This window comes from Sinocyclocheilus anshuiensis, unplaced genomic scaffold (genome assembly GCF_001515605.1).
Source record: "Sinocyclocheilus anshuiensis isolate Anshui unplaced genomic scaffold, SAMN03320099.WGS_v1.1 scaffold797, whole genome shotgun sequence".
NCBI classification, from domain to species: domain Eukaryota; kingdom Metazoa; phylum Chordata; class Actinopteri; order Cypriniformes; family Cyprinidae; genus Sinocyclocheilus; species Sinocyclocheilus anshuiensis.
The window spans coordinates 142,963-157,458 of NW_015540874.1; the positions used below are offsets into that span (position 1 = coordinate 142,963).

Consider the following 14,496-nt stretch of genomic DNA (forward strand, 5'->3'; position numbering starts at 1 on the left):
TAAACAGGGCTTTAACCAACACAACATGCCACATCTGCTCATTTGGCCATGCAACATCATGGCAACCAAGCGATTTATTGTAGAGACTTCTGGCAGAGACTTTCGACTTTCTTAGCCGCAGGTTTGCCAAAGCCACGTGAATAAACTTTTTTTGTTGGCTATTTGATTTAATAAACAGCTTTGGACAATTCACAGCCTAAGTGTATCAAAACGACACAGAAGGCAGTACTAGCACTTTGGTCAATAGTGTAGCATGAATCGGTGAATACGGATCAGCTAAAAGCGCTCTTATGAGGCAACCATGTTTGCTCTCATGACCAATTTATTGCCGACGAACATATGGCCAATATTTTGTCTCCCGTCATTGCAGGGGGAAAACAAACATCGTGTAATGTTAGTAGCAAATCTAAGGTAGAGCCACTTCGCCAGCTATGCAAACGTACTTGGACAATATCAGAAGAGGAGTGCTTGCTCCCTGGGTATATAAAGCACATCAGGCTTATCGGTGCGTGCGTCCTTACTTTCATTTGGAGAAATTTCATTAACTGTGCGGTGTCTTAACGCAAGCTGCACCACTTACCCTCTTCCGTCAGCCGCCAGGTGAGCGTTTATTGCTATCACTCGACCTCTCCGCGTACAGTGCGTTAGGTACGCTGTGCAAAGATTAAATGCTTGCTTGTGTTTGTGTGTGTGTGTGTGTGTGTGTGTGTTCGCTCGCTCTTGCAGGCGCACGCGCACGCACTTGTGAGTTCTATTAAAAGCCTAAAGTCTGAAGGTAAACTTGCTTGTAATGCTTCGTGCGGTGCAATCCTCCCCTTGCTGTTAAAGCCTAATCATATTTGAAAATCATTTCAGAATATCTTCCCTTTATTATGAAATAGCAATCTCTGGATATGAAAAATTGCATAACTACATATGACATAGTTTGAAACCTATGCGTCAATATCATCATAATAATTAAAATTATTCATAGATTATTATTATTTTTATTATTATATGTTGCTGTTGATGCTGTTTATTTGTTTTCATCGTTTATCATCACATTGTTGTTAATGATAACTGTATTTTATTTATTTATTTATATGTGTGTGTGTGTGTGTGTATGTATAGTTTCGCAGAAAACGCCATTAGGTCTTATTCATTTTAGTTCATTTTTTTCCAGGCTATACGCATTTGTACCGGCAGAGTTCGCCCGAGTATCAAAAATGTCTCTTCGTGCCCATCTCCACCATCACCCTCAGTGGAAATCATATGACTGGATGCAAGTATAATTTATTGGGGTGAAAGAAAGAAATCTCGCTCTGAAATATGTACTATTTCTAACTTCACGTGTGCGTAAAGCAGGGCCATTTTATTTCAATTAATCTATAATTAATTTCAAACGGATTGCAAAAATAGAGACAAACGTCCCAGTGGACTTTAAGATACCGTGATTAAAATGATCATCCTTAAACCAATTTGTTTTGGGTACTCTGATAAAGGTGCCAGGACGGAGAATTTAACACTATGCGCCATGAAATTCACCGTTACAAATAAACTGGTAGTTAAACAAATGAAGGCATGTCCCTGGGCCATGGGCACCGTGTTAATCTCCTTCTGACATGTTTAATCATTAGAGGCTCTGAGACGAATAAAGGCGCAGCGTTTGCCTGCAGTCAGGAGAATCAGACCAGCTCCAAACGATCTATGCTGCAGGGCATTTTCTTCGGGCAGCGGCTAAGTCTCACAAACCACCAGACTTATTTTTATACCAACATTTCCCTGTTATGGCCTTTTAATCGCAGGGGGAAAGCAGAAAATCGCTCTTGTCAGTTTATACATTTATCATGAGCACCTAGAGGGAAACAGGGTTACATTTATCAAAGCTTAACTGCTCGCCCAAGGCATCGGAATACGCTGAAATTCGTCGATTAAAGCAAGAAATGATCAACGTTATTATAGTCCCCTGGCCTTCAGGCAGCATTAGGATTTTCTTTTTAATCAAGCGTATAAAGGTCTTTTTTGTTGTCCCCAGTTATTAACATCAGCTTCCATAAAATGACAGGTTCAGACCTTTTTGTTCGACAAGGGATTAATTAATGGGTGTTTAGCGTTATTGTATCATCGTATTTACGAAACATTGTATTTTTAAATAAATCTTAAGCATGCTAACAATATACGATGCCAGATTGCAGAGGACGTCAGCTGTTTCCTCAAAAAAAATTAACAGTCTTTATGATGATTTGTTGGTTTTATTTTAAAAACGCGTTAGTAGGGGTTATAGCCTACTCCTAATAATTTTCATACATATATGCATATATTTTGTGCGTGTATGCATGCAACATCCCCTAAATGTTTTTAAATATTGATGTGATGCTTTGTGCAAGATTTTATTTTCTGACATTGAAAATATGCCTATAATACAGACACCGAAATATAATTTTAAATTGTGCGCGTTTTACTCAGCGCGCATTATTATTATTATTAGTAGTAGTATTAATGTTGCTGTTGCTGTTAAAACGAGTGATGCCTTTTTTTATACTGAAAATTATGATTCTAAATATTTTTTTATCTCTCCAGCCAATCTGACACTTAGTGCTCACAACTGTTGAGCGGACCTCAAGTACTGAATATTTAGATAGCAAATGCGATGTAAACACCGTTGTGAATGCTCATCGGGAATTACACTAGTTTAACTCAAATCGGTGCGCTAAGATACTGGCGCTCCTCTTTTCAGTATAAGCGCAAAGACAAACTGTCTATTTGAGCTACCTGCAAAAGTAAACAGGTAAACAGAAGGAAATGGCTCTTGAAGTGAAGTATAGCCACTCAGCCTGTGCACATTTACTTCTCCTTACCGAACTCCTCGGTTCAATTGTTCAAACACATTCCCAAATCACTGGCCACAGACAAACTACGAGTCCTGCCATCGATCGCGGAGTGTGTTGTGCTGGTTACATTGGAACAGAGTAGACTGGGGCATTAATTAATACCTTATTTACAAATTTTGTCACCAGCCTATATGATTTTCTGGAAATATAATTCGAAACTGCATTAATGCCAAACAAAGAGTGTAACAGGAACAGTGTATCATGTGTTTAGTTTAAATCTGCATATAGAGTGCGTTTGCAAGATTCTCGTCATTTATCATTTCATGGTTACAGGGATGTGTTCAGTAACCTGTCTCTGCGGCATGGGAAGGCTGGGAGAATGACCTTGCGAAAAGCGTTCACAGTTCGACTTTGCTCCTGGCCCGTCCAGTTCAATGCTCCCATTGTCTGATTTTTTCTGTCGCTGCATGATTAATTCTACGTAAAACTCTGGTCAAGTATTTACCTATCAGGTAACTGATTATGAAACTGGTCATAGGATGAAAAATATGCTTGGTTACTTGCGTGTTTACCATATCAAGCACATCTTTTCGATGAGATTGCTGCTATTGTAAATCTTGCTAAATCCAGAATCCTACAGGATATTTTTCATTTTTATATCCTATCGAATATTTTAACATTTCGCTTGCAGAAAGCGATCGTTAAATTCAGTATTCACTTAATCCATGATTTTAACGTTAGTTACGTCAAATTCATGGATTAAGTTATAACAACAACAGCGTTAATATATCTTTTCAACACATAATTAATAATGAAAAATATAAAGAAATAGGTTTATCTAATTTGTACCCCACTTATCACCAATCTTGAATGCTTGCTTGCGTGCAAGAAAAAGAGAAAGTGCGCGTAGAATGTGTGCCTGCTTGCGTGCGTGCGTGTGTGTGTGTGTGTGTGTGTGTGTGAAAGAGAGAAAGAGAGAGAGAGAGAGGGAGAGAGAGAGAGAGAGAGATGAAGGACTTTCCTTGATATTGTGAAGGGGTACAGAAATGAATGAAGAGATAGTCCATTGAAAGCAGTGAATGCCATGACAACTAGGAACAACCTCAGATTTATTCCAAACAGTTAGAACGTATTGTACAGGGGCGTCAATCATCTATTATTTTGGCCCTTAAATAAATGCAAAAACTACGGCCGGACAAAGGCTTCCAACAGGAGCCGGACATTTGTCTACATTTCCCCTATTGTCTGCAGCTTAGCAATCGGTTTGTATTTGTGTTTGCCCGGGTTCGACCACCCAGGATGAGCAGAGGACTGGCTAGAAACGTGCAACATTGTCACCCACATCACATACTAGATAGGAGGCAAAGAGGCAAAAAAAGAAAAGATAGGACAGAGGGTTGAAAAGGAGAGGCAAAATACAGAGCAATAATGCTTCACTTTTTGTGCAGCGGACAACGGAAAGAAGCAATACACATATAATGATCAGACATTTGTTTTAAAAAGGAGGCACTAAACTGTCGTTCGTGTAATTTGAGCATAGTTTTACTGTTTACCCACATGATCATCTCGATTGTCTTTGAGAAACGTTGAAAAAAATTGTTATGAGTAATATTACATTTTAACTGGCGCTAAATGATATAATAAATTATGCAAACTGCACAAGATTGTTTTTTTTTTAAAAGTCATCATTTCTGTAACAATAATAAGAAGCTACTAATCATCCAGAACAAAAAAACAAAAACAACAAAAAAAACAAGATCATTGTTTCTTTCCCGTTTCATGTTTTTTGATGGCTTAATCATGTCCAGTGAACGACCCTTCTCCTTAATCCCGAACCAAAATATTGACATACATAAATTAGTCTGTTACCACTAGAGGCGATTTCGTTGCCCTTTTTTAAAAAATAAACATTTTTGGGGATTACAAAGAGACATCCTCCTAAATGCTGGATCCAAACAGCACTTTCAGTGCATCATTTATTTATATACATCTGCGTTATAAGTTTCTACTGAGGAATATGCACAGATTTTGTCCATTTCCAGTTCAAGAAGGCCTATGATGTGTATAAAGCTACTTGGAGGTTCTTTGTATGTAAATGGGGTGTAAAAAGGCCCTCCCCATCTTTGTAATTAATTGACACGTTATACCACTCATCATGTTCTGAAGCACCAATGGTATAGGCTAGGATCTCCCCAAAACCCACAATTTCACATCGACAAACACTGTCTTCATCCACTTGACTCCCAAGACCCGCCCACACGTGGCCAACCTTTTTCGTTTTTAATGCTTTTTCACTGCAGGTTCATGTGTTGAGACCAACCTTATATGGACTGATCAGCCTGGTAATGGCTTATTTCCCTAACACCCAGCAGTAGCGCAATATCCATGAGCTAGATATACCACTTCAGTCACTTTGGCATTCTTCCTGGACTTACAGAACTGATTTCTCCCTACTTTTTTTTCCCCAAGCAACGGTTACCGATCGAGCCTCATGCGTCGACTTCAGTTTACTTCGCGCTGAAACGGCACCGATCATATATTAATTAAATCATCTGTGTTTTGTGTTTTTATACAGAGGATTGCCAAACTGGTGCAGCAACTTCACTGCATCAAATGCCCCAGAACATGTCGGTGACCAACACAAAGACGGGCTTTTCAGTAAAGGACATTTTGGACCTCCCTGATACTAACGATGAAGAAGGATCGATCACCGGGACTGAGGAAGATACGGAGGGTTCTGAGGCGACTAAAACGCCTGGAGTGCTAGTGCAAAGTCCTTTAGAGAATGTTCAAAACCTGCCTTTAAAGAATCCGTTTTATGATAATAGCGACAATCCTTATACCAGATGGCTCGCAACTACGGACAGCATCCAATACTCATGTAAGTAGCAAGAATTCACACAAGTTGAACAAGTTGAATTCACAAGTCGATTGTAAAAAAAAACACTATTATTTACTCACAAATATTTGATTTTGCACGGTTGAAACCATTTTACAAAATCACTGTTTTTGATAGTCTACTGTCGTAGACAAATGTTCATCTGTAGATTTCCACTGTTGCGCTTGTCTAAAGGCGTAGCCTATTATGTGCTTCTGGATTGTGGTCATAACTGCCATTAAATTAGTTATCAGCGCTACATTTTTTTGTTTCAGAAATCCTGTTTAAATTTCCTAGACAGTTTCTGGGAGCTTTATTGACTGATAGTTTTCGCTTACCTTTTCCTCTTTGTTAATCAGTAACTGTTGAATCGGCTATACGGCAAAATCATCGTTTCGTTTGGGTCACACGCCCCGTGATAATAAGGGCCTATTAAAATGAAAAACATGTTCATGTTATTAACAGATCTGCAATAACAGATTGCTGTATTTATTTGTCCGCGTGACCTAATTTAATGTTCGTTGGCAAATAGTTGCTCGTTGGTATAGCTGAAGATAGCCTAAATACAAAGAAATGTCACATATACACACTTTCTTGCAATTTACAATTGCATTTTATTTGATGTGGTATTAAACGTACTATTTTTTCCCCATTTTTTTTTTGTTTTTGAACCAGTACACGGCCTATCCGCAAACTCTCAAGACTCGTCTGCAAAATCTCCGGAACCTTCAGCGGACGAGTCGCCGGACAACGAAAAGGAAACTTCGAGCAACGGCAGCGACTCCGGTAAGAAGCGCAAAAGGAGGGTGCTCTTTTCCAAGGCACAAACTTACGAACTCGAGCGCCGGTTTAGGCAACAGAGGTATCTGTCAGCACCGGAGAGGGAGCATCTCGCCAGCTTGATCCGCCTGACTCCAACCCAAGTGAAAATCTGGTTCCAGAACCATCGATACAAAATGAAGAGAGCCAGGGCGGAGAAAGGTATGGAAGTGACCCATCTCCCTTCTCCTAGGCGGGTGGCCGTGCCTGTGTTAGTCAGAGATGGCAAGCCCTGCCATACGCTAAAAGCTCAGGACTTGGCAGCTACTTTTCAGGCTGGAATTCCGTTCTCCGCGTATAGCGCCCAGTCTCTCCAGCACATGCAATATAACGCGCATTACAGCGCCGCCACCACACCACACTTCCCAACAGCACATCACTTGGTGCAAACGCAACAGTGGGCTTGGTGAACAAATACTTTCTTGCAAATGCAGGGCTGCATTTTAAAGACCGTGGTAGGGAGCTTTCCAAACAAAAATACACGACTTTTTATTTTTGCAGCTTGACCCTTTCTCACCAGTTTATTTTGGGGATTGACGTGTGCGCCATGTTTACATGTTTTCGTTAAGAAAACCGGGTCAAGCCTCTCCCCAAATTTAAGAATGTTAAAGCTCTTGTGAAATTTTGTAAAGTATGTGTGTGTGTTGTAGAAATGTTTTCCTTTTGTCCTTCGTGTTATAAGCACGTGCAAACCACTTTATGATTATAGAAAATTGTATTTCTTTCTTTTACAATGGACCGAATATATTTATGGCCATGAATAAACATTGGCAATCTTTAGCTTATTACATTGGTTTGTTTCCTATGTAAATATTTTGTGATAACTGTTTGCAATATTATGTTTGACCGTTCAGTGAGCTATATTTAGGGAAAATGGAAAATCAGTTGTCGATAAATATCCCTCATGTTAATTTCAGTAACACCGCGCGCTGGCGAGGGAGGTCTGCAATTCTTTTTATTAAGACTTTTAATAAAATGATGTGTTTCAGAAATTCCGATTTGTTTTGCGTTTGGTCTCAGTGATTTCGGGCACATTTGGCAAAATATGGATCGTTTCTTCGCCATCTCGCATTAATACAAATACTTTATAATAAACTAATAGAACGAATAAGTACAAATGATATAAATATGCTAATTTATAAAGCCTTTGTGTTTGCACAAATGTTGCTTTGGACAGCTTGTCGCTCTCCCTGTCACTTCATCAGCAACACAATTGGCTTCATTTTTCCGAATTTATCTGTACGAACACTTCAGCAATAAGAAGGCTAAAGTCACTTGTGAAATGGGGGTAAAAATCCACTCACTTAATATAAGAGGGCTTCTTCAGCTAAGCAGCTTTTCATTCAAACGCTCTCTCCTTTTCAGGCTCCGCGGCTGACATTTCGGGTGTTAAAACGGCACATTTAAGAGAGAAAACACACGTGACAAAGTTTTGTTAGCTTAATATTATGTAATTGTACTAATTACAATGCAATTATAGAATATTTTATTGTCAACTAAACAAATGTGTTGTTAAACTTTGCCACGCGGTGTAGGCTATCAAATAAGTGATTTGCTTGAACTGATATGCACCGCGGCCGCATACGAGTCAGAATTTTTTATTTATTATTATTATTATTATTATTATTTTTTTTTTACACATCGGATGTCAGCTAAGAAATAAAAGTCACAATTACTATATGTGTTTTTTTTTGTTTTGTTGTTTAAATAGGCAAGAAAAACAGCTCTCTTTAGTTTCTTTCCCGGTGAGGATTATCGTATATTAGTGTCTTGGGTCAATACCATGGCTCAGTGCAAAATCCGAAATGGTTGGTTTTTCAAATATATTTTACAGCAGAGGCGAGGGTAAACTTGGCTTTCATTAAATAGAAACGCTGCGCTAATTATTTACAGAATTAATCTTAAGCGACTCGATCATTTCCCCTTATGCTTTCCACAGTTGGTTTGATTGTGACTTTTTGATATTTTGTTTATTTATTAATTTATGTTTTTAAAGAATTCTACATAATATTTGACTAATATTTTCGATAGTTCTTGCAAAACCGCTGTTGTTTGGTAAGGAGAAGGCGGTGTGAAAATGACAGAATTGTACTTGCACCTGTTGTCGACTATAAGAAGTAATTTGTGACGGTATATTTACCGCTTCTTCAGTGTACCATTTCAGAGAAAGACAAAAAAAAAACGTTTCCAAAGTGTTACCACTGCTTTTTTCTTTCCGATTAGTTTTCCGTCTGTGATTATGCAGCAAAACTGCGCTCAGAAGAAAAAGGGAAGAAAAAAAAAAATCGTGGTCACAGTTGCGTTGGACTGATGGTCAACAATGTGGCGAAGCACTTTTGAGCAGTCTATAGTAGCACAATATACAGTACATGACACAAAACCTAACAAAGCTTAGGGTCGGTTGTTGTGAATGCTAGAGGCGTGCATATTAACAGGGGGAGTGTATCTCCGGGTGGAGAGAGGGAGAAAGACAGTCCGCATTTCTTAGTGCTATTCAGGTCCGTTATCTGGACCAGTGCATCCCTGAGTCAGGGAGATATATCCTTGTTTTTTTTTGTTTTTTTTGTAGCGCCTGTCAGTTGGTGCCATTGTGGTGCTTGTTGTACACGTTCTATTCCATATGGACAGCTGGGCCCGCATTCACCAAATATCCCGCGTATTACAAAAATAAAGATTCCATTAAATTTCCTGAGGACACGACATCTGCCTTAGGTGGTAAATAAAACACTTTCAGTGTAAAAATAAATATTGAAGCATTGTAGGATATTATCTGGAATTAGTCTCGGTTGAGGAGTATTTTTGCGAAAATATCAAAAGTAAGAGAGTCGCAAACGCTCATAAAACGATTTTGAATGTATGCTGAAGTTAACGCGTGGATAATAACCCTTTCACGCCTCCAAATGGGATATTTCAGGAAGTGTGCACTTGGGTGTCCATGGATCCAAATAACTGTTACCATTTTTTTTGAACTTCAACATGAATAATTTCTTATCATCCATATCTCCAAATGAGGATTCTCAACGCCTTAATAAGCAGGACTAACATTTGAAGGAAGTAATTTGGTATTTTATTGCCAATAGAAGATACAGATTAGATTCAACCACCATCTCAAATGTGTTACAAAATGAGTGCATTTTCAATGTGACAAGGACCAAATCACATATCACCAATATACTTGCCACAAGATGGAGACAGAGCCCGTTGAAAGGATCAGTAACGTTGTTCACTTCGTAGGACCAGTTTAAGAAGAGTCAAGTTAATTTCATGCTGCAAATGTCGATAATAGCATCGATACAACAACAACAAAACACCATAAACGGTAGGTAGTAGGCCTATTATTGAAGTTTAATAATAGAGTTAAAACTGAATGCTGTTTTTAAGCGAGGTGTTTAGATGCCATGATGAATTGTGTGGTGTTTACGACATGATCCGCAGAGAGGCGCAATTGGTCCACACAAACCAAAACCTTAGCATCACAGCCCGCACAATACAGAGCACAGATATGGAAGTGGATAAGTGTTATCAGTGTCCTTGATGTTATTATTTTGTCATCAAACGTTGCCTTCTCGGAACATTTCAACCGATATACCGATATATTACGGTATTTTAACATACAATTTGCTGATTATGCATGACCACTAAATTATTACTTCCACTCTTACTTCCCAGAGTCCATACTTAAGCACCCTCATAATAACAATAAGCTAAATAATAATAATAATAATAATATATATATTTCTAAATGTTTCAAACTGCAAGAACTGGATCAAAACCGTCACATGTATTATGCACTTTTTTTGCAAGTAGCCAAAAGCTGGATTTATGTCATAATATTTTTTTTTAAATGTAAGTCACCGCAAACTGTACCGTCTGAATGCATCAGTGAGAGAAACAATAGTGTAATAACATACTTTTCTTTATTCTTTTATTTATGCATTTGTTTATTGCAATTGCCAATGTAATATACTTGATAGCAATTATTTTTTTCTTTAATTTATTGATATAATTATGTATAAAGCCCTTTCATTAAATACACAGCCAAAAGTACCTTACCTCTTCTTACTGAATCATTACCAAACACTTGTTGCCCACAACACTTTTTTAAGTTGCTTTTTTGTTTACCCATATAGTTTCCCATAACAATGGACATAAATAATAAAGAAAGAAAGAAAAATGAATAATAAAGTTGAGCTCACACTTACTTCATAGAAGTCATGATCAGCATTAGGTTTGTTTTTACAAGCATAACTGCAATGCACTGGGTATTATTTTTGTTCAGTATATGACCTAACTGTTTTGAGTTATGGGAAATCAAAAATATGATTGTAAATCCAGGTTTTCAGTGGATTTGCAGACAGAAAAAGTAAAAAATGTAGTCCATTCGACCAAGCAAGCCATTTGAATTTTTGAATGTAAACTACAAAGGCTTCAAATTGTGTCCCGCTTTCAAACGCAGCATTGTTGTCTCTCAAAGAAAAACGAATTAAAAATTCGTGCTATATCTATTCTGGAAAAGAAGGCAAACCCATTCACAGATAACAGGGAGTCCTTCTTCCTTGATATAGCAGTGCTAACAACCGTTCTCTCATTCCTTTAACCCTCTCATAAACTCCCCCTTTTCTTGACGTTGAAAGGGAATGATTATTGTCTGTTCTGCAAAGTCTGTAGCGTTACAACTTCAAAACTATTTCATAGATACTTTCTTATTTCCTGTCCCGCATAAGTGAAAGGCCCTACGTTTTGATTCTTTCTCTGCGAATGGAAATGTCCAATTATTATTTATAAATGCTAAACGTGCATTTAATAATGCAGATGCGAACTGGTATCTATCTATCTATCTATCTATCTATCTATCTATCTATCTATCTATCTATCTATCTATCTATCTATCTATCTATCTATCTATCTATCTATCTATCTATCTATCTATCTATCTATCTATCTATCTATCTATCTATCTATCTATCTATCTATCTATCTATCAATAATAATAATAATAATAATAATATATATTTCTAAATGTTTCAAACTGCAAGAACTGGATCAAAACCGTCACATGTATTATGCACTTTTTTTGCAAGTAGCCAAAAGCTGGATTTATGTCATAATATTTTTTTTTAAATGTAAGTCACCGCAAACTGTACCGTCTGAATGCATCAGTGAGAGAAACAATAGTGTAATAACATACTTTTCTTTATTCTTTTATTTATGCATTTGTTTATTGCAATTGCCAATGTAATATACTTGATAGCAATTATTTTTTTCTTTAATTTATTGATATAATTATGTATAAATCCCTTTCATTAAATACACAGCCAAAAGTACCTTACCTCTTCTTACTGAATCATTACCAAACACTTGTTGCCCACAACACTTTTTTAAGTTGCTTTTTTGTTTACCCATATAGTTTCCCATAACAATGGACATAAATAATAAAGAAAGAAAGAAAAATGAATAATAAAGTTGAGCTCACACTTACTTCATAGAAGTCATGATCAGCATTAGGTTTGTTTTTACAAGCATAACTGCAATGCACTGGGTATTATTTTTGTTCAGTATATGACCTAACTGTTTTGAGTTATGGGAAATCAAAAATATGATTGTAAATCCAGGTTTTCAGTGGAAAGCTAAATAATAATAATAATAATAATATATATATTTCTATATATTTCTAAATGTTTCAAACTGCAAGAACTGGATCAAAACCGCCACATGTATTATGCACTTTTTTTGCAAGTAGCCAAAAGCTGGATTTATGTCATAACATTTTTTTTTTAATGTAAGTCACCGCAAACTGTACCGTCTGAATGCATCAGTGAGAGAAACAATAGTGTAATAACATACTTTTCTTTATTCTTTTATTTATGCATTTGTTTATTGCAATTGCCAATGTAATATACTTGATAGCAATTATTTTTTTCTTTAATTTATTGATATAATTATGTATAAAGCCCTTTCATTAAATACACAGCCAAAAGTACCTTACCTCTTCTTACTGAATCATTACCAAACACTTGTTGCCCACAACACTTTTTTAAGTTGCTTTTTTGTTTACCCATATAGTTTCCCATAACAATGGACATAAATAATAAAGAAAGAAAGAAAAATGAATAATAAAGTTGAGCTCACACTTACTTCATAGAAGTCATGATCAGCATTAGGTTTGTTTTTACAAGCATAACTGCAATGCACTGGGTATTATTTTTGTTCAGTATATGACCTAACTGTTTTGAGTTATGGGAAATCAAAAATATGATTGTAAATCCAGGTTTTCAGTGGATTTGCAGACAGAAAAAGTAAAAAATGTAGTCCATTCGACCAAGCAAGCCATTTGAATTTTTTAATGTAAACTACAAAGGCTTCAATATGTTTCAAATAAAACGTTATTTGACTGACTGGTTTAAAAGCGTTTTATTTTTATTTCAAAAGATGGCAAAATGACGTGAGTAATTCCTTTTAGGTTTGTTCCCCCTCACATTATTGCATGATAGTTAAAACAAAATTACGGTAAAGTATGGCTAAGCCAATGCACCCCATAATGGTGTAAAAACAATAAAAATTGTATGATGTTGAATGAGCTAAGTGAATGTGTTAATATTGAAAATAAATACACTGAGCACTTATTCCACTGTCTTGAATATAACAGAAGTTAACAGCGATTCAGAACTTGACCTTCCTCTGAGAGAAAGTCAGTGTGTGTATAAATATAGAAAGGCTTATTTAAATCAAACAATGTCATTATTGATTAGTTGACTTGACTCATCTTAGTATTTGACCTGTCTCCAGTACAGCATTTCTTCCAAAGACAATCCAGGCACAAATTCTCCTTGACACAATGCTAGTCTGCCATCACACTGTCAATTTGGGTGATGGGTCAACAGCACAAGCATCTCAGTTTACAGAAACACAAAGTATCTGTGTGTGCTCTTGTGGTTATTTGTGTTTATATAACTTGTTTAAATTAATATATAAATAAGTATAACTCTTACAACATTTGGAAAGGATGGAAAGCTGAACTGACTCAGGCTTGCATCCTGTGATTATGTGGAAGACAACAGGATATAAGGGAACTCCCAGATATTGGGACACCTGCTTTATAACTGCACTGTTTTAAGGACTCCAGAGTGATCACAAACTGTACCTGTCTATACAAAAAAAAAATCAAGCCTGCATGCAAAGAACAATTCCTAAGAAGAACACTTGGGGAGAACGAAACACCAGGGGGAGTCCATCCTCCGTGGCTTGAATCAGTGTGGACAACAAAGATGATTTCATGATGATAATAACAATAGTTTACAAATAAATAAATAAAAACTATTAGGGCATACTCTAGTCTTTTATTAGAGTGAACAGTGTAGTGATATATATATATATACTTTACTGATTTTTGAATTTTAGACCTGAAACGCTGAAAGCATTACACTGTTTACGATGATAAGGTTGGAAAAAATGATCCGTTCTGGTTCTGACTACTTAATGATTCTGGTTCTTTAATCATTAAAAAAATATTTTTGTTAAGGAAGAATAAATGGACAGTATTTGGAAAATAAGTCTTAATGCTTTTATTATTTTTAATTTTTATTTATTTTTTTTAGTTATGTTAGTTCGATAGCATTCAAGATTTATACATCATGAGAATTTGCATAATATAAATGTGCACAATCTGACAAAAACTCCACCACTTAACATAACAGTCAAGCAGTGAGCAGATTGTACAAAAATGTAAAATGTACCTAATTTAAGTACAAATAATACAATTTAAAATAAACATCTTTGATGCAAAATTATAAATTATATTGTAGACTTCCTTGAAAATGAATAAGCTTATTAAGTGGACTAAAGGTAAGTATGCAGACATTCTGAACTTTTTTTTTTTCATGGAACCAAAACACCTGTTATTATGACTGCATTATTATTATTATTCTAATATAATTTTATTTTATTTTATTTTATTTATTTTTGGTGAAAATTTTGTATCATTGCTGGTGT

At 36.3% G+C, this 14,496-nt stretch overlaps 1 protein-coding gene across 1 annotated transcript; it reads left to right on the forward strand.

The window, feature by feature from the left end:
• Positions 1-528: 528 nt before the first annotated feature.
• LOC107688183 (homeobox protein Nkx-2.2a) lies at positions 529-7,444 on the forward strand. Its single transcript, XM_016485780.1, has 3 exons — positions 529-600; positions 5,386-5,691; positions 6,364-7,444. The coding sequence occupies exons 2-3, from the start codon at positions 5,424-5,426 to the stop codon at positions 6,915-6,917; spliced, it is 822 nt and encodes a 273-aa protein (XP_016341266.1). The 5' UTR covers positions 529-600; positions 5,386-5,423; the 3' UTR covers positions 6,918-7,444.
• Positions 7,445-14,496: the final 7,052 nt, after the last annotated feature.